Raw genomic sequence first — 20,969 nt, forward strand, 5'->3', positions numbered from 1 at the left:
TTGAATCTCGAAATCGAAAAAGAACCACATAAATTGGGACGGATGAAGTATTATTTTTATTTATGCCCTTTTCTCATTCTGTTTGTTGTTATACAAAAAAAATAAAAATTATCTGACTTACTTCCCATGTGAGATATTTTGTCAAGTACATATAATAAAAATTATATGAGTTTAAATGGAACGATATAAACATTGAGAATTCCTATAACCTAACTTCAACTTGTTTGAAATTTAGACTTGATAATAGTTATTTAAAACAACTATAGCCTAACTTCACATCTAAAACCCCAACTTTGGTTCCAAAATTATTCACAAGTATGTTTGGATGGGCTAAAGCTCATCTTATTCACAAATATCGAGCAAGCATCACTTTGGTACAAATTGTTCACAAGTTTGAATGAGCAAAACTTGTACGTATTGTTCAATTATTCATATAACTTATGAATTATAATTAATATGAAGTACATAAATCGCATACATTTTAGAGCTAATTACATCTTATTCCAAATTTTTTCTCAATTCATTCTGGATTTTTCATTGTTCTCGGATACATTTCTTGGCTGTCCGATACATTGTAAATGATATTTTACTTAATGGGATGTATTCGAGAGGAGATTTTTGTATTTTTTTCAAAATAATAAAGAATTTTAGAGATTATAATATCTTAAGTTGTGTATTTATGTAATTTTTTTCTTATCATTGATAATAAAAATCATAATTATAAATCATAAATTATAAATCCATTCAAACAATCAGCTTCGTAAAAATAATTGAATGGTGAAAGTAAAATAGAGATATCTAAAGAAGAAGATACCGTTGCTTTTATCAACGACATCATTGTTGCTTTTATCTCTCTTTGTTTTTGGATGATTTGATATTTTAAGACATACAATTGAGGGGAACAAAAAGAAGATATCGTTTGGATATGATTTTTTTTTAAATAAAATAAAATATTACTCCTATTTGATTATGTATTGAAATAATTTTTGATTAGCTTGATAAGATAAGTTTTCAAATTTGTAAAGTAGTTGCCATTCATATAATTCTATTTTTTTTCTTAAAAGTGAAATACGTGTTTTCTTTTGAAATATTACTTAATTAATTTCTAAACCACTAATGAGAAGAGCTTGGAAGCTTGGAGATGAAAGTTCTGTTGTCGAAAATAGAGAGTACATAGATATTATTCTATCTTAGAAGAGGTATAAAAGTTATTTTCGATATATTTTTACTTAAAGAGAAAAATAAAAATAAAAAATCAAATCAAAATTCTATGGAAAACATAAGAAATCATTAATGAAAAAGGAACCATGACTATAATGAAATAATATAATAACCAAATATATAAAATTATAGGATTAATACTTCAGCTAACAACAAAAATCTCATTTTATGTAACGACTGATTTAGTGTGATCGTACTGTTACCTTATTTTATTTCTTTACTTATTATTTAATAATCGTACTTTATCATTTACCTTACCTTTTATAATAACTTTATCCCATACTATACCCTCTCTTTTTTTCCTCCAAATTTGTCCTTTAAATTGCTATCATGTGACATTATACAATAACAGAAATTAAAATGATATAATTCAGTTAAACATTGTATATTCATTAAAACAATGCATTACAACTATCCCAACAAAGTGTTAAAAAAAGCGAGACAATATTTTATTACCTTACTAACCTTCGACCCTAATTCAAAGACCAAAATTAAACCCAATCTCTTAAAAAGGGACACAATAGAAAGTTTGTTAATTTTGTTTGCAAACTCCCAAAAGACTAAAATCCCAAATTAGACATAAGCATAAACCTTAATCCAACTAAATCTCAAACTCTCAGAAATAAGAAGAAAAAACAAACTGAAAAGCAAAAAGGAATTGCAGCAGCAGAAGGAGGAGAAGAAGAAGAAGGAGGAGGAGAAGAAATAGGTGAAAAAAAAGTCAATATCACCCTTCCCAAAACACTTGATCTAGAAGCAATTGACACCCAAGAAGATTCATAAACCAATTGTTTAAATGATCTCATAAACCCCATATGTTGAATTCTTGATAGGAACAGAGAAAAAAGTTTTTTCTTTTTTTTGATTTGGTGAAGAATGCTGAATTCTGGGATTAGTAATAATTCGATGTCGTCTTCATCGGTACCGGGGAACAACAACAGTAATAACGCACAATCACCTGGTTTGAAGACGTATTTCAAAACCCCAGAAGGAAGATACAAGCTTCAGTATGAGAAGACTCACCCTGCTGGGCTTCTTCATTATGCTCATGGAAAGACTGTAACTCAGGTATTATAAAGATTAGCTCGTAAGATTTCGTGGGTTCTTGTCTTTTTCCTTCTTAATTGTGTTTATTGGTGTTAATTTCAACTTTAGTGGTTTGTAAGATGTTCAAAATTGGATTTTTGAGCTGAGTTTTAGAAGGGGTTTGGCTAATATGGGTTAATTTCAAATATTTAGAATGAGTTCGAGGATTAGGGTAGAAGGTTAGTTAGTAGTTGTTCCCTTTTCCCAGAGTTAACGTGTCGTTTCTTTTTCCTTATTTTTAGATTTCTACCACTACTTGTTGTTTTACCTCGATATCTTCATTATGTTCATGGAGAGATTGTAAAACAGGTATAACGATTAGCTCTTAAGCTTTGATGAGTTGCTTGTCTTTTTCCTTCTTAATTGTATTTATTGATGTTAATTTCAACTTTAGCGGTTTGTAAGATGTTCAAAATTGGATTTTTGAGCTGAGTTTTAGAAGGGGTTTGGCTGATATGGGTTAATTTCAAACATTTAGTGTGAGCTCATCTGCCTTACATTTTTATCCAATCTGGGAAGCGGCAACATCCGTTGATGAATGGTTATACAATGGTCGTCCTTATGAATCAATTGTTCAACACTTCTTACTTGGCATAGGCATAGCTTATTACATGAGTCGTGAGTGGGAGCTTAGTTATGCGACCTTAAGGCTGCAGTTGATTTACTTAGCACGTGTATTGTATTTGTGGATGTAGCATGTTAGGGGTGGAGAAGCGGATCAATGGAGATTTGCTCCATTACACCACCCATTTCCCAAAAGAGAAAAAAGATGGAAAAAAAGTTGCTTTAGGTTTACTAGGCACCTATATTTGTGCCTGTAGCGGTTAGAAAATGGGTTAATTTCAATTTCAAGATATGTTTTTGGGGGGTTTATTGATGTTAATTTCAACTTTAGCGGTTTGTAAGATGTTCAAAATTGGATTTTTGAGCTGAGTTTTAGAAGGGGTTTGGCTGATATGGGTTAATTTCAAACATTTAGTGTGAGCTCATCTGCCTTACATTTTTATCCAATCTGGGAAGCGGCAACATCCGTTGATGAATGGTTATACAATGGTCGTCCTTATGAATCAATTGTTCAACACTTCTTACTTGGCATAGGCATAGCTTATTACATGAGTCGTGAGTGGGAGCTTAGTTATGCGACCTTAAGGCTGCAGTTGATTTACTTAGCACGTGTATTGTATTTGTGGATGTAGCATGTTAGGGGTGGAGAAGCGGATCAATGGAGATTTGCTCCATTACACCACCCATTTCCCAAAAGAGAAAAAAGATGGAAAAAAAGTTGCTTTAGGTTTACTAGGCACCTATATTTGTGCCTGTAGCGGTTAGAAAATGGGTTAATTTCAATTTCAAGATATGTTTTTGGGGGGTTTATTGATGTTAATTTCAACTTTAGCGGTTTGTAAGATGCTCAAAATTGGATTTTAGAGCCGAGTCTTAGAAGGGGTTTAGCTAATATGGGTTAATATCAGACAGTTACTATGAGTTCATCTGCCCTACCAAGGCTGGGGTAGGTTTACTTGGCACCTGTATTGTATTTGTGGATGTAACATGTTAGGGTGGAGTAGTGGATCAATGGAGGTTCGTGCCCCTACACCATCCTTTTCCTAAAAACCAGAAAAAAGAGGTCACTTTAAGTTTACTTGGAACCTGTATTTGTGGGTGTAGCAGGTTACCTAGAGGATCAGTCAAGGCTCATTCCCCAACATAGCCTTTTCATATATAAGGAAGGTTAATTTTCAGTTCAAGGTAGTTTTTGTGGGGTATTGTTGTTTTCATTCTGCCAAAATTTCAAGATTTTTGCCACTTAGTTGTGCTGGGAACTTCTGAGCAATTAATTTTTACAGTTAATTGGTTTAATTCTTTTGTGTCTTTTCACCCCAAATTGAGAATTCATTATCTGACTTTTCACCCCAAATCTAGAATCCATTGGTCTTTTTATTCCAAACTAAGAGTCCATTATTGAGATAATACTAAAATAATTTTGATTTTCAGGTCACCCTTGCTCATCTCAAGGATAAACCGGCGCATGCGCAGCCCCAATCATCATCAAGTTTTGGAGTGAGCAGTGGTGTTAGGTCAGCTGCAGCAAGGTTCTTAGGTGGAAATGGTAGCAAAACACTTAGTTTTGTTGGAGGAAATGGTGGAGGTAAGTCTATGGGTGGCCTGAGTGGTAGGGTTGGATCATTCGGGGTGTCAAGTTCAAGTAATTCTGTTGGTAATTCAAATTTTGATGGCAAAGGATCCTATTTAGTGTTCAATGTTGGTGATGCAATTTTTATCAGTGATTTGAATTCTCGAGATAAGGTAAGCTCATCAACATATTTCGCTCTCTGAGATGGTAGATTTGATGATATGGATTATGATAGATTTACTGTCCAATATAGGACCCTATAAAGTCTATACATTTCAGCAATTCAAACCCCGTTTGCCATGCATTTGATCCAGATGCAAAGGAAGGACATGACTTGCTCATTGGGTTAAATTCTGGAGATGGTAAATTTCGTTACATCAGTCTATGTGACATATGATTTACCGCTTCCAGTAGGTTCCTTTTTTCAATCTGTCTGTTTTGACACTTGCAGTTTATTCAGTATCTTTACGGCAACAACTACAAGATGTTGGGAAGAAGCTTATTGGGGCACAGCATTACAACAAGGATGGAGTTGTCAACAACAGGCAAGGCTCTCAAATAAAATCGCCATTGTTATTATCTTAAATGCTTTCTTGTTGTTATCTTGTCCTTGGGGAATAATGTTTATACACCTAGGCTTCCTTGACATCTTTTGTAGTTGACTTTGAAATAGATGAATATTTAGTAAGGCATGCGTCATATATGCTTTTTGATGGTCAGTATACCTTGTTAGCTCCCTAAATTTTCCCTTGTAGTAGATAGCTTTCAATTTTGATAAAGGTGGAATCTTATGTTCTTTTTAACTAATCTTGCTGACTCTATATAAAAAGAAGCCTCATTTGCTGATTGGCATAATACCGTCATTGAATTAAGTGCCACTGACCTGGTTATTTCCCATTTTATGGGGGTCAGAAATTACATATTTAATTGGTTATCATAGTTGTATCATCCAGAAAATATGCTGCTTTTGCAGTACATTTATTAAATGGCATTTATGATTACGAAATGTTCTCTACGGCACTCCATCTCATGTTTCAAAATAACATTTTAAGAAAACAATCAATAATCTTAAACGAAAATCCCATTAGCTTATTAATGTATGTCTTGTTAATTATCGGTCTATCTCTTCTGGACTATCTAAATACTTTGACACCTCCCATGTTCAGACTTGCCCCTCCCCGGAGTTGAGGGAGGACAAGTAGATTAGTGTATGAAGTATGAGGATGAAAACAAAAATATGATTAGAGTTTTTTCAGGACCCTCACAAGTAATCAAGAAGTTGACGTTGAAAAGAAAGGTTTATTTTTGAACAAAAAAGTCTCTATATAAGCAAGGGCATTAAGGAGATGCAAAGATACCCCAAAACAGTGGAGGAGAAAAAAAGAAGAGGGTTAAGATTTTTGTTACCTTTCTCAAAAAAAAAAAAAGAGAAAAAAGAAGAGGGGTAAGATCTTGAAGGCACCATCTTTTAGACAGAGGAAATCTAGAACAAACAAAAATCTTTAGCTCCTTTCATCTCTTCTTTAAAAGAGGAAGTTAAAACTAGATAACCCTTCAGGGTGGCCCAGTGGTTTGGGCTTGGGACTTCCATGTTGGAGGTCTCAAGTTCGAAACCCCTTGCCAGCGAAAGCAAGGGGTTTGCCTTCTGGGTCGAGCTCGTCGCACCGGGCTTGCCTAGTGCGGGTTACCTCTCCTATGTGGTTTGCGAGCTATTGCATAGGAGCGGGGGTTTTACCCTGAGAAGAAGTTAAAACTAGATAAGAAATTGTTAAATATTTTATAGTTCTGTACGAGTAGTTCAAAAATGTTGTTAGTTCATGCTGGTTAGCTGGGGACGACTTATAGTGATAATTTGGTGACATTGGAAAGACTGCTATATTATATAAATACTTGTATTCCACACATGTCCTTTGTTGTGTGTCCTCCGTCAAGGGGTTTTTCAGAATATGTTTTATCTTCTTGACACAGTAGACTCCACCACTTAAATCCTCTACCAGGAACATGACTTGGTCAATCTCACTTTGCCCCTTTGATGACTCAAACCCCCAACCTTATGATTAGAGGAGGAGACTCTTTACCACTAGGCTACCCCCCCTCCCTATTCAGAAGATCTATAATTCATTTTAAGTGTTTATTGTGTTCATCACTTGTTGAATATTTCAAATTCAATTTCATGCAATGTCTGGCCATGCTAGTATTTTAAGTGTGATTGTTACACAAAAAACAAAGAGGTGTTTTTGATAACCTGAAAAAAAAAAGAGTGATTTATTTGCCAATTTAACAATTTCCTTTGCATTCAACACCAGTCGTTGTACTAGTATCGCGTGGGTGCCTAACAGTGATGGGGCTTTTGTTGTTGCTCATGCGGATGGAAATTTTTATGTCTACGATAAGGTAAATATTGAATCTAAATGGTGTGTTACTAATATCCAATTCTCATATTTCCAACTTCAGTTAGACCAATGTGCACCTTTTGTTGTTTCTCAGAGCAAAGACGGTTCTGCTGATCCTTCATTTCCAATCATCAAGGATCAAACTCAATTTTCTGTTTCCCATGCACGCTATAGTAAGGTACTCATGCTTATGGATGTAGTACTTTTCTGCAGATTTAATATTTCGCCAGAGATATGTATACTGAGAAATAAGGCAACAATAGTCTCTTGTTGTCTCCAATCATTTGCCAATTTTGTTTATCTTTTGAGATCAGTCACACCTAATTCTCAAAGTATTTGGTGGTCGGCTGTATGGATTTGTGCATCAATTTCATGGTGTTTAGGTTCATTTAATTTCAATACTAAATAATTTGACTCGTAAAGCATATTGGAGGTTCTCTGAACCTTACACTTAACCCTATACCAATATACAAGTCTCTTACCTGAACAAAAGAATAAAAAGACTCATGACAGACGTTAGACATTTTTATTTTTTTTAAATTGGTAACTTGACAGACGGTAGACTTGATGCAAGTATAAAGCAATAATGAAGCCTTAAATCTCAACTAGTTGCTATAGCCTACATGTACTATTTATTTCCATTTCATCATTTTTAGCTAAATAAGCATTGATTTGGATAGGTTGTAGGTAATACTAAGATTACTTCCATTCATAAATTTTACATCACCTTGTTCCTCTTTCATCACCTTAGATCATCATATTGTCCCACCTATGCTGGTGTCTATGATGTTCAATATAGGATATGATTACCCTTCAGGGTGGCCCAGTGGTTTGGGCTTGGGACTTCCATGTTGGAGGTCTCGAGTTCGAAATCCCTTGCCAGCAAAAGCAAGGGGTTTGCCTTCTGGGTCGAGCTCGTCGCACCGGGCTTGCCTAGTGCGGGTTACCTCTCCTATGTGGTTTGCGAGCTATTGCATAGGAACGGGGGTTTCACCCTGTGCGCACCCAAAAGGTAGTGGCTGCGGGTTTCCCTTTCATCAAAAAAAAAATATATATAGGATATGACTAAACCATTTCAAGTGATCTCTCATTTTACCCTTGATTGTATGTTCCTTGCACCCTGTCAGTCCGATATGATCATTTCTTACTCTGTATAAAAAAGTATCTTGTGCAATCAGATAAAATCTGTATTTACATTATATATCTAATGGATGTCATGTTTTACTCTCTTTTTTTGATAAGTATATACTTTACTAATACTTTATTGCTTTTCTTTATGTTCTTTTCAAATCATTTAAATTAGAATAATTATCAGAAAACACACACATGTTCCTTCTGTTTGATTAATATGATGGGAGAAGGGTATATATTTCTTTAATTGTTACTTCTTGATATGTGGGGGTGTACTTCTAATGAGTGTAGTTATATGTTGTACATTAGTTCTTTTATCATTAGAGAAATGAAGCATGGTTCAAATCAACCATGTTCTGCAATTGTAAATGTTGTCGGTGTGCTTAAAAATACGCTCTTTTGAGGTATTGTCTATGTTGAAGGTCAGATGGGTGAACGGGAGAATTGAGATGCAATTAGCCCTTATGCGGCTCTTTTTCCACATGATTTAAACAAACTTTGTTGTTTGCTCCTTTGGAAGTTATCTTTCTCTGTTAGTTGTGTTAATTTGAGAGGGTCATGTTGTATGCGTACAACGATATTAGACTGGATCATGGTATGCTGTTCAAAATTTACCAACAAAGTTGAAAATGTAGACATGGAAAATCCAGAAGAGAGTCAAAGTTAAGGTAAAGCTGATGTATCTATTTGTTCAAACAGTGGATTCTTCTGCATAAGAGTAATGGATGTACTCGTTCTGCAATTGCATTTTTCGCAGTAAGCTGTTGCAGTGCAAAATGCTTCATAGTTTTCATGTTTCTTTGACATGTCATTGGAGCAAAACGTTTTAGCATATATTCCTGTGAAATTATAGATTTAGATAGTGGTGGAAACAAGGTAAGTTATTGCACTTGATTGTATAGTTTTTAGCTTAACTGGTTGAAGTTTGATTTGGCCAAGTTTAAAATCCCCTTTTAGGACTGCAAAGCAGTGCATAAAGCCAGCGAATTTGGCATTGGTCCTGATATTTTTAAGATGAACCCATTATTTATTTATTTTTTTATATTTTTTTTTTGATAACCGAGAAATCCGTCTGTGACCCGCCCTTTGGACCAATCACAACCTTATGATGAACCCATTATTAAAAGCCTCATTCTCAAGGCATAGGCACAATGCTAGTGACTAGACCTTTCTAACTCCTCACTAATAGCTTCATTAATCTTTCGAGCCTATTCTAAGCAAAGACATTCTTTTATTTGATGGGGTTTAGATTTGTATCTCACGTACTTCAACATGGACAATTATCCATTTTTCTTAAATTGATTCTCTTATGGAGCCTCTTCTTCTTTCTTGATCCAAATCTATTATTTTCAACTGTGACATCTGTCTTTTTTCCTCTCTTCCTCCTTTGGCCCTGTATTACTACCTCTATATGCTAAGTGGCACATTGAGACAATATATGGATTGTTGCCATCTGGGAAGAATAAAACAAGAATAAGTGAAACACACAGGTATAAACATATTAAGGTAGCCCAATTTTTCAAGCATTAGCGTTCGGTTAAATTGCCATTATCTTGTCAAATCACCACCAACAAATCGGTTCTGCAAAATTCTCTCTCTGGAAACCAGAAAGCTTAGTCCTTGTCAGCCATTGCTGTGGTGTTGCAAAGGTGCAGCAATTCTCCTATTCACCACCTTATTTCAAGGATATAGTGGAGAACTAGCCAGATGGAGTTTATTCTTTTCACAAACTATTTTATTGTCTAATTTTCCTGATATACCTTTTTTCTCCAATCACTGTATCTAGGCACTTATCTTTCGTGGTAATAGAAGCCCCACCTCCTCTCCCTTGTATACTTTTTGTGGCTGGCTATTTTTAGACAAATAAATTTCAAGAAGTTGTGATTTTTTGAAATAATATAATCCTTGTTTTTAAATATCGTCTTATATGTTAATCTGACATGTTTTTCCATTTAGCAAAAAACAAAATGTGGTATCCTGTTTCATCTTTTTATAAACAAAAAATGAACCTTTTCGCCATATATGTTACAAGCTGATTCTGTTCATTTTTTATAGTTCTTTCTGTATTTTCCTTGTGCAGAATCCTATAGCTAGATGGCATATTTGTCAAGGTTCAATCAATAGCATTGCTATCTCAAATGATGGGGCATATATTGCAACTGTAGGGAGAGATGGTATTTTCTTCATCTGATGACTACTTTTGGATCGTTTTCTTTGGTCCTTTTGATTGTTAATAATGGCTAATTAAATGCAGGTTATCTGAGAGTGTTTGACTATAAAAATGAACAGCTTATATGCGGTGGGAAAAGCTACTACGGTGCTCTATTGTGTTGTGCATGGAGGTGAGTGTGTGGTGTTTTAGGTACAAGATATGTCTGTGTCTTGAATTTGCTTTTGCCTTCAAATTTGAACTTAGGACACCCCACTCCCCCACCCCCCCTAAAAAGAAAATAAAAACTCCTTGTTGTCTTACTGAGAGCGAATAAACTGACAGTATGGATGGGAAGTACATTTTAACTGGTGGAGAAGATGACCTAGTTCAAGTTTGGAGCATGGAAGAAAGGAAAGTAGTTGCATGGGGTGAGGGACACAATTCTTGGGTGAGTTTGTAGCTGATAAATAAGAATGACATGTCTTTTCTTCTCTGTGGAATTCAAGTCTGCCTTACTGTCTTGACTCTTGTCTGATAGGTAAGCGGAGTGGCATTTGATTCATATTGGTCAGCACCAAATTCAGATGCCACGGATGAAAATGTTGTCTACCGATTTGGTTCTGTTGGTCAGGTATTGTTTAAATGAAGCATAAGGCTGCATGAATCACTACTAAAACTAGATTCATGTCTCAAGATGAACATTTCATAGTTAAATTTAATTTTGTTTCTTACTAACTTGCTCAATGAAGGAACAGAAATCAAAATCAAAATTGATCTTCTTGTTTCCCTCTTAAGTCTGAACTGAACAGAACTTTACCTATCCCTCTGATCAGGCTTTTGTATCTATTATATTTCATTTTCTGGTCCTTAGTGGAAATTTTTTCATGTTCAAGATTGTCAGTCCTTTTACCCTTAGATTACTCCTGTTCAGATGTACCAAGTGATTATGTTTTTTGTTTGTGATGAAGTTCATAGCTATCGCTATATTTTTAGTCACTTTTGAATTGATGTTAGGGGATGTCTGATAAAACTCATATCTGAGGACTGAATTTTGTACCAAGCCAAATAATTTAATTCCCTGAATTGAAGTACTGAAAATTTAAGTTAGTCCGTCTAAAATATGAGTATGAAATTTAATCCTCTCCTTGAATAGATGGTAATGGAACTGGTTGATTTTTAAATGTCTTAACATATCTTTTTTCAATCTTGTGTGCATCTTAAAGAATATTCTGTGAATATCTTTTTGTAATTGTAATTTGTTATTGTGAAAAGGTCCAAACTTACCCTGTACTATCTGAAATTGCTCAATTTTTCCTTCCGTTACACTTTTGGTCCATTCATACCCTTGTCGTTAACAAGTCGTGTCATATTTCCCTTGCCATTAAAAATGCTCCAGCGTGAAATGGGTGGACTCGCATATCCAAATTCTTGAAGAAAAAAAGGTTCAAATTTGCCATTTAATTTTTGGCTATGGTCTAAAATTACTCAGTTTGGAGCTCCGCAAAAATGAGATATCCTCTCAACAGCGGAGTAATGTTAGACCGAAAGTTTCACCAAGTATATTTATAAAAAATATATTTTAAAATCTGTTTTCACTCATGTCATGAAATTGGTATTTCGTAGCTGGTAATGCGAGTCTGCTAAGCTGATGATTTTCTCTTCTTTAGTATGCTTATCCGATACTTCTGTTATGGGCGAACATAAGGTCTGCTTGATTTGCATCACTCTGTTTCGGTGGTTAAGATGAAGCAAAATGAAAATGTAGTTCCAAATTATTTTTAATGTAGGTGAGAAACAGTCAAGAGTGATGATGGTGTTTTGAGCCATACCTTTCATAGTTTCATGTGCATAGAATTTGCGAAGTCACTTATAATTTCATGATAAGATACTATTGTTAATAGCTCTACGGTCAGTTGCAGGGTTTACCTACCTTATATCTCCTTGCTTGACTGTCTACAAACTTGACATGTCTTTGCAGGACACACAATTACTTCTATGGGATCTGGAAATGGATGAGATTGTAGTACCAATGCGCCGTCCTCCTGGTGGATCTCCAACTTTCAGCACCGGGAGTCAGTCATCACATTGGGATAATGCTTGCCCCGTGGGTACTTTGCAACCTGCTCCAAGTATGCGAGATATTCCAAAAATATCACCCCTGGTTACTCACCGTGTTCATACTGAACCGCTCTCTGGTTTAACATTCACTCATGAATCAGTGCTTACTGTCTGCCGGGAAGGGCATATTAAGATCTGGATGAGACCAGGCTTTGGTGAAAACCAATCAAGCAACTCAGATTCTTTATTGAGTACTAGTCTGAAGGAGAAGACATCGTTATCAGGGAAGACTCTTTCTTCGAGTTACAAGCAATGACATAACAATTATACAACAGGTTGCAAAGTAGAGGATGCAGTAAGTGGGGGTCCTTTTCGTACATACTACCATTCACTGCTCTTCAATTAGTTTGCTCATTTCTAATAAGCACATGATATGAGGTTGCGCGATGAGATTAACTGACCAATTGTATAGCAAACAATGAAGATGCTGCTGGGAGCAAGACAAGGTTGGAAGAACAGTGTGTACCTAGCGTGTAAGTATGAAATGCTTAACAAGAATATTTAAGCTGATGGGCTGAAATAATCGACATTGCCTTTGAGATTCATAATTTCTAGTTCCCATCCTCCTAGAACTCTCCCAGCCCCTCCTTTTTCCCCCCTTTTGTTTTTTTCTTTCCTTTTTCCTTCCTCTTAGGCAATTTTTCCTAGAAACTGCTGGTTGACATTTTTGCATTGGACTACCTCATGTTTTGCCCTGTCCAATATTTTGGCCGTGGCGTATGAGGCTGATAAAGCTTATTTAAGGCATTTTTTTCATGAAATTTTTCCTATGCAAGTTGTTCAGAAAGAGGACTCAAATGATTAGTCGTTTGCTGAACAAGAAGTTGTTGGTCCGGTGAAACTCTAATTGAGACTAGTATGAGGATTTGATATGTACCCTTTGACGGGCGAAAACATCATGAATTCAATGAGAAATCTTTGTTGTATTGTTTTAGCAGCCATGTGATGATTCAAGCTGGTGGTAGGCGTGGGAGCTGCATGGAGTGGTAGCAAACTTAGGTGGTAATGCAAGTGCGTAGTGAGCTTAGGAGCCCCTCAGGCATAACTTTTGTACAAACAAGCAAAGAGCAACAGGACCCACAACTTTACCTACGTCGTAATATCTAACAAGTAGAGTTTTATTTCAATCATACAGAACACTAACACATAAAAAAGGACCGAAGAAACTACCTTTGTCATAATATCTAACAAGTAGAGTCTTATTTCGATCATATAGAATACTTACACAAAAAAAGGGCTGAAGAAACTAGTCCATAACAAGTAGACCCTCTACCACTCCGGCCCAATAGGGAATTGGGGTCTAGCCATAGCAGCGACGTTCTAGCTTCATTCGTGGACAACTGAATGTTTTGATCTGGTTTGATTCATGATCACATTTGCAAACCTTAATATACTTCATTAGACGTTTGGAAGACGGATAAACGAGTATTAAAGATGTGCCAAACAATTGAATAAAAAAGTAAAAAGAGGAAAGACACATGATCTAATTTTCTGATAACAGGAGAAGAGATCCTTGTAACTTTCTGGTATTTACATTATTTCAGTTTCCTTTCATGCACCGTCTGCCCATCTACTGGAAAAATGAACCGCTAGTCTTTTGCGTGCCACGCCATTCCTTGCGCCCTGATAAAGAACCTACAGTTGAATTCATTTCAAGTCTCGTGTTCATGTTTAGAATTCTGAAGTTCGAACGAGAGCTTTGATATGAACTCAAAACTGTACAGTTGTGACTTGCAACGACTAGCTATACACTACAATAATTTTGCTTACAAGAGACAGAAACTAGTATTCTCCTTTGGTTTCTTGATATAAAGAGATTATGTTTGTCCTGTATCAACTTCCATTGACCACTCCAGAAGTACCAGCTTCAGCTCGACGCGTTTGACTTTCTACCTGAGGCGTAGGAGTAACTTCTGATGATTGATTTGGCTGTGCCCCTTCATGAGAATCATGTGGCTCATTTGACCAATAATTCCATCTACTCCTCCATTTCAGAAGCTCAAGAAGAAAAGAAGTTCCACACATTACACCTCCAAAACCCGCAAAGGTGGCAAGAAGAACAGCTAGAACTGCCTGCACTCGAAGCTACAATCCCGAGCATAAGATGAGAGAGTTTTTAGTATTAGGCAGAGCCCGAGGCAATTCAAGAGATTCAGAAAATCTTCTTCTTTTTTTCCTTTCTGATTGGTCATGTGAAATGATGGCATAATACATAAACAGACACTTAATGGCCTAAACTGGCAAGGAAGCTCTCCAGCTTTGAGTAATGCACATCAACGCGTCTCCACGTGTCAGTTGAACACTCCAACTTACAAAATGATCATCTAGACACCTCTGAAATTTATGTGTCACTTCAGCGTTTGGTGTCCACGAGACACAGTGAAGACGAGTTGGACTGTTTAGTTGTCAGTTGAGATCAAGTTGAGGTGTCTAGATGTGCACTCTCAAAGTTGTAGTGCTTACTTGCCCGCTGAGGCAAAGTTTTAGTGATTGTTTATGTATTATGCCTAAAGTATTTTGTTTATTTGACCTGAAGCATAACTTACCAGTGAGTAGAACACATGAGCAAACAGAACCACCAAGGCAAACTGACTGACAGCATAAACCCAAGCATATCGCCTTTGCACTAAACAAATAAAACATGTTTGTTTATATGTTATATTACTGTATAATGTATAGCAGCAAATAGAAGAAAAAAGTGAAAACCGACACTGTTAAACTGAAATCGAAAGTAGTTTCTGAAACGGAGGGTGTTTGTTTAGTTCATGTACCCATAGTTGTTGCTGTCATGGATGCAAGGAGACCCAAGATGCATGAAAAGGGCAGAGATATAGCGATCGCGCCGGATCCCATTCTGGTAACCTATAAACAAGCACTATTTAAGACCCTTTTCTGGAGTAGGATGACATTACTGTATTAGTCTTTTACTCACCAAAAGCTGCTCCAGAAAACAAAAGTAGGCAAGCATGCTGACAATCACAAGAACAGGAACGTCCTGCCAAACCCTGTAAGCAGTTTGCACACGTCGAGTAAAATATCATAGAATTTGAATTAAACATTTCTTCATTTGATAGTCACCATGTGATTAAACTTGAGCTATTTCCTCATAAGAAATAATAGAGAACTACAAAGTTCATTCAACGAAGAAATGTCGCTCATCATTAAATTGTATTAAAACTCGAGACATATAATAGTAATTCCTAGTGGCTGTTGCAAATAAGTGAACAAAGTTAACAGAAAGGTGTAGGCACTGAATGAAGTTAACTATAATAAAAAAAAAAAATTAAAAAAAAAAAAAGAAATGAAAGGAAAGGCCACGAGCATACCTGTATCGGACAGATTCAGCTGGAGCTCCATTTCCTCTACGAATAGTACTTTGAATCCGCAAAAGAGTGACAGGTAAGTTCCGAACCTCTTGATTACAGACATCACAAATCTTGTTGCCTTTTATGCTAAACCATTTTACAGCACATGCTTGATGAGCTAAGGCTAGTTCGCCTTTACAGCTACACTCCATCTTCAAAGTTTCCGAACCCTCCCCAAGTTCGATGAAGCAGATTCTGCAGACAGCCTCTTCTTGAGTGATGTCTCCACCAAAATTAGCATTTTCAACTGAACCATAACACTAAGAAAGGTGTAGGTTAGTTATCCCAGGTGAGTGAACATAAGGTTCAAGTCGTAAATGCAGTAATGTGTAAGAATAGATTTACAGAATATTTTGTGTCCAAATATAGGTTATTAAATTCAATTTCCTATAGTTACCAGATTCTGAGTAATGATTCTTTGGAATATAAATCAGATTCTACTTCCTCTGTTTCAATTTGTTTTTCTGGTTTTGATTTGGCACGGAGTTTAAGAAAGTAATGAATATTTTTTAATCTTGTGGTCTTAAACTAAAAATATGCAGAATGTACCAAAAAATCCTTTAATGTTGTGGTCTTTAACATGTCATGTAGAAAATTTGAATTTAACAGTTGCCAAAAAGGGAAAGAGACATTCTTTTTTAAACGGACTAAAAAGAAAAGTAAGACAAGCAAATTGCAACGGAGGGTGTATAATACAACTTCCAACTATATTTCTCCACAAAAGTTGCAGTCCGTCAGAAATTAGCATGACCCACTAAGCAACCTATTTTTTATAAATCTATACTCCCTTTGTCCCAATTTATGTGACACTCACTCCTTTATAGTTGTTCAAAAAAAAATGACACTTTACCTTATTTGGAAAATATTTAACAACACTATCAACATTTTACGCATGTCCGATCCCACTTATTTGGCAAAAAGTCCACAAAAGGTGTACTCTTCTATTCAAAAATTCATTTATTTTAAGGAAATTTTTGGAACATAGCAAAGTCTTCTCATATTACTTATTTGTCCCCAGTCAAACTACATCACATAAATTGGGACGGAGGGTGTATTGTGAAATCCTAGGTTGACATATCTTTATTTGTTTGGCTTCCTAAAAGTCAGACATGTATCCAAGCAACTGCTTCTTACTTAGTATGTAAATTCAAACTTAACAAAGCATTAAAGCCTTATCTAACAAAGAATCACCGGTTGCAGAACAAAAGCCTTTATCATGTGACAATGCATCAAACATGATAATAGACATAAACAAATTACCTGCGCCAACCGTTTGAGTTGCATCTAGTGATGTATCATCATGTCTTGGCACGAGAGGAGTTGAGGGGACTACACGATAGACACTCCCTACGTAATCCATCTGTTTTGAGCTCTCATCTTTGATCAGTGTTGGCACTGAATGTGAGCGAAGTATGGGATGCACTCCTGCTTTCTAGAAGACCGTGAATTTGTAAGATTTAGAAAAACCAAGAGCAAAGGAAATCTTGAACAATAAGTGAAATTACAAAAACATTTATATTTATAGCTAAAAATAATGTTGTAACTAAAAATAGAGTTATAAAACCTAAATTATGAGCTATTATGTGGAAAACATGACGAGAAAATCTTGATCAAAAAGAGAATCCAGGAAGGAGATTAAAGGAAAAGGAGTGACAATAGAAATTTATATATACAAGGTATTCCATTTTCTTCAATTTCATCTTAGTTTTTGTTTTGCGCACAGAAATCATTGAATCTGTCCAAAATTTCTCCCTCAAATTTGGTCAAAGTACCCAAAACTGGTTGGCCAGATCAGGTATGGATCTCACACTCACACCAACATCGTGTCGACACGGATGCAGCACCAAAAGTTAAGAGTCCGAGCAACTTAGTTAACACCTATTAAATTGTAGTTGGAGAATCATGCTTATCTTTTAACTACACTCATTTTTCATTTGGTCTTTCCACTTCCTTACTTGTGTATTCAAACGTTTAAGGATGTAAACAAATGGTATACACAACTTGCCTTTTTTTTCTTTGTGAGTTACCCAAATTTGCAGCTTTTTTACCATTTTTTAATAACCGTGGTGTACAGGCCAGCTTGCACGCACCTCGACTAATAACACAGGACCAACAACAGGTACAAGGTAACTATGTCCACCAAGGCTAGGACAACTCGGAAGTAATCATCAAGTGTTCTTGTCTCTGCTAGGATTTGAACCTAAGGCCTTATGGTTCTCAACCCACTCCTTGACCACACCCTTGGGTGTGCTTTTTTACCATTTATTACTCAATGGAGCATAATCTCACTGAGAATTTTACAGTTAGGAAGAAGAAGATAGTGAATTCAATCACGCCATTAACGACACGAGTAAATACAAGTACTTACAACTGAATAAAATGTAGCATCTCCATAGTCACCATGTGTTGACTCTGGATTAGAGTGTTCAATTGGAGTTACAGGCAATGATGAAGTTCTGTTCATCTTTGAATTGAAAATTCTTTTAACAGATAGAGTCCTAAAAATTGAAGGTTTGTCCTGAGGCAGAGGAGAGACTCCAAGAGCCAACATTGCAGATTTTTCAATATCAGTTGTCTTATTCCGGAATTTGAAACTTAATTTAGGGAGGAGAGATTTAATGGATGATTTGGCCCACGGTAATGAGGGACTTGGAGATTCATTTAATCTGACATGGTTAGGGCTGGGTGATGGCGAGAAAATCACTCTTTTGGGAGTTTGAACTGGTGATGTGGACATGTCTATCCTTACAAAATCTTCTGTTTGTCCATCAATGGTTCTTTCAGGTACTTCCAGAGGTAGTTGTTTCATCTGCAGTTCGCAGAGTTGAAGTTCCTCTACAATTTCACTTGATTCACCAACCTAAAAGATATTAAGAACCAAAATACCAAAGTTACTACTCAACTTCTTATCTATTACCATACAAACATAACTGCACCAATTTGCAACCAAACAAAGAAATAAACTTTAAAACACTTCTCAGATACAAGGAATAAGCACGTGGCACCGTTTACAACATATTAGTTCCAAGAATGAACTTCAAGCAAAGACAGAAACTTCATCCCAAAATAATACAAAACAGTCGGTGAAGACCCAAATCCACAGTTTTCCCAAATCATGAAGAAGAAAGAAAAGCAATAGGTCAAATTGAGAAATGGTAAAAGCAGTAAAGTTACCAGAAACAGAACCCATATAGAGCACCAAAGTTAGTAAACAAACAGAATATAACAACAAATCAATAAGAAAAGAAGCCATAGCTCAAAGAGAGAAATGGGTAAAAGCTGAAAATTTAATAGAAATACAACAACAACATACCACGTGAAATCCCACAAGTGGAATATGAGGAAGGGTAGAGTATATGCAGACCTTACCCCCCTATCTGTGGAAGTAGAGAGGTTATTTCACAAGGACCCTTGGCTCGATTACAACACATCAAAGCAGGTATGATTAGAAAAAAGACAGTTAAAAAAGAAACATAACAACTAATAAGAAAACACTTACAACAACAAAATTGTTTCAAAAATCAAAACACAATAAACAACATATGATAATAGAAATCAAAAGCAATTCACTACAAGTATAAGGCTAATACCACAACAAACAAAACTCCAAACCTACTAACCTCCACAACCTCCCATATAAGGTCATGTCCTCCCTACACCCAAGAAATCAAGAGAGAGAAAAAAGGCATAGCAAAAATTGAGAAAATGTGAAAAAGCTGAAAACTTGACAGAAAAACAACCCAAGATTATATTTTTTTTAGCTCAAACTGAAAAATGGGTAAAATCAGAAAAAATTAGCAGAAACAAAACACATATACAACATCCCAAATTAGTTCTTAAGCAGAATATAACAAGAAATCAATAAAAAAGCTACCTTTTCAACAAGAAGAGGAGGAGGAGGATCAACTCTGCTATGAAGATTGTTTGTACAGTTTTTGTCATCCTCTTCAGCTAAGGACCTCTGATTACTAGTCTCCATGAATGTATAACAATTTTAATTGAAACAATGGGTTTATAAAAAAAGGGAACTAAAACCCTAAAGAAAATATTGGGAAGTGAATCACTGAAATTAAAGAAAAACACCCATGAACAAAAGTTTCAAGCTTTGAGAGAAAAAAAAGAGAGACAAGAAAGTAATGGGGAAGCAAGGTGGTTTAACAAACATATTTAGTAGTAGTGTTGTACTGTTGTTTCTTTCTGTTTTTTTGTTTTTTTTAAAGGCTTGTTACGTGAAATAAGGATAACAGTCTCGAAATAAAATTTAAGATTAACTTGGTTTGATTTTTTCTTTTACTTATATTTAGGAGTTTTTGCCGTTTTTGCTTCTTACTTGCCTCCATAACTTTAGGATGGTGAAGTAGTGCCTGCCTACTGTTCGAGTAACTTTCTCTTATTTAATTAATTTCGGATATTAGCTAATTTTGTAATTATTTTATCCATTTTTTATACGAAAATAATGAATTTTGCTGTTTCATATAGAAGATAAAAATAACTAATCACATAAAATATTCGTGTTTATTCTATTCCACATATTTAAGAGTGATTTGGTTATTGCTTAAGAAGTTATAACAATAAAATTGTTTAGCAGATCTAACAAACTGATCAACTAATAGTTTAATTTAAAAGTTTAATATTTTTTTGTGTGTTATTTTATTGATTTTTTAGAAATTGTCGATTTTGTTATTTCTCAAACTTGGTCAGCTGAGCCTCACAGTTGTGGTGACCAGTATTCACTGTGTTTTCATTAATGACACCTCTTTTATTAGTATTTCGGTGTCACGAAATAGAAATTTAAAATTTTAATTATTTTTGTGTACATTAATCTATTAATTTTTTTAAAATTGATTGACAAACTCTGTTGGCCCCTGATCTTGGCGAAGATAGGCCTCACAATCCTAGTGACTAGTCCTCATTGCATTTTCAGCTTTTCAATGTCACGATATATGAAATCAAATTTTAAGTCTTTTATTGTTTGTGTTAGTCCACTAATTTTTTAGATATTTATCGATCGATTTCGTTGGCACCCAAACTTGGTGAGGCCGAGCCTCACTCACATGCCTAGAAAGAGTAATTAGACAAGACATGATGTAGTTTTAATTTCTTTTTCCTTTTTGACGCAGTTTCAACTTATTGAGGATATGACCTTAAATAAGAGGTTGTGAAGAACACAAATTAAAGTAGAGAGTTAGTAGGTATAGCAGTGCATTCTTGGGCCTTGGCTACAATACATTTAACCATAGGTTCTCGGTTTAGTCTTGAGTATAGGGTCGTCGTTTTTAATTTATTTGCTTGTGTTTTATCCTTTTAATATAGAATCTTTTGACACAAATTTTCAAATTTAAATAGCTCTAACATAAATATCAGACGCT

General features: G+C 35.4%; 2 protein-coding genes across 2 annotated transcripts; one reads left to right on the forward strand and one right to left on the reverse strand.

The window, feature by feature from the left end:
* The first annotated feature begins 1,754 nt into the window (after nucleotides 1–1,754).
* Nucleotides 1,755–12,996, forward strand: LOC102593543 (WD repeat-containing protein 20 homolog). The gene is made up of 11 exons (XM_006361751.2): nucleotides 1,755–2,289; nucleotides 4,303–4,614; nucleotides 4,695–4,803; nucleotides 4,893–4,986; nucleotides 6,748–6,835; nucleotides 6,929–7,012; nucleotides 10,046–10,139; nucleotides 10,220–10,307; nucleotides 10,460–10,565; nucleotides 10,656–10,748; nucleotides 12,096–12,996. Exons 1-11 carry the CDS (start codon nucleotides 2,098–2,100, stop codon nucleotides 12,489–12,491), a joined length of 1,656 nt encoding a protein of 551 aa, XP_006361813.1. The 5' UTR covers nucleotides 1,755–2,097; the 3' UTR covers nucleotides 12,492–12,996.
* A 693-nt stretch (nucleotides 12,997–13,689) lies between these two features.
* LOC102593861 (uncharacterized) lies at nucleotides 13,690–19,757 on the reverse strand. Its single transcript, XM_006361752.2, has 8 exons — nucleotides 19,475–19,757; nucleotides 17,969–18,460; nucleotides 16,861–17,032; nucleotides 15,562–15,847; nucleotides 15,168–15,240; nucleotides 15,007–15,097; nucleotides 14,782–14,861; nucleotides 13,690–14,320 (listed from the first exon to the last, which is right to left on the reverse strand). The coding sequence occupies exons 1-8, from the start codon at nucleotides 19,577–19,579 to the stop codon at nucleotides 14,069–14,071; spliced, it is 1,551 nt and encodes a 516-aa protein (XP_006361814.1). The 5' UTR covers nucleotides 19,580–19,757; the 3' UTR covers nucleotides 13,690–14,068.
* Nucleotides 19,758–20,969: the final 1,212 nt, after the last annotated feature.

Source organism: Solanum tuberosum, unplaced genomic scaffold, assembly GCF_000226075.1.
Source record: "Solanum tuberosum cultivar DM 1-3 516 R44 unplaced genomic scaffold, SolTub_3.0 scf00371, whole genome shotgun sequence".
NCBI lineage: Eukaryota > Viridiplantae > Streptophyta > Magnoliopsida > Solanales > Solanaceae > Solanum > Solanum tuberosum.

Coding starts and splice junctions, on each gene's coding strand:
- LOC102593543 (XM_006361751.2), top strand. CDS start 2,098: ATGCTGAATTCTGGGATTAGTAATAATTCGATGTCGTCTTCATCGGTA. Junction 7,013..10,045: donor CCCATGCACGCTATAGTAAG/GTACTCATGCTT, acceptor TTCCTTGTGCAG/AATCCTATAGCTAGATGGCA. Junction 10,140..10,219: donor TGCAACTGTAGGGAGAGATG/GTATTTTCTTCA, acceptor AATTAAATGCAG/GTTATCTGAGAGTGTTTGAC.
- LOC102593861 (XM_006361752.2), bottom strand. CDS start 19,579: ATGGAGACTAGTAATCAGAGGTCCTTAGCTGAAGAGGATGACAAAAAC. Junction 15,848..16,860: donor AACTCAAACGGTTGGCGCAG/GTAATTTGTTTA, acceptor GTTATGGTTCAG/TTGAAAATGCTAATTTTGGT. Junction 14,862..15,006: donor CATGACAGCAACAACTATGG/GTACATGAACTA, acceptor TTATTTGTTTAG/TGCAAAGGCGATATGCTTGG.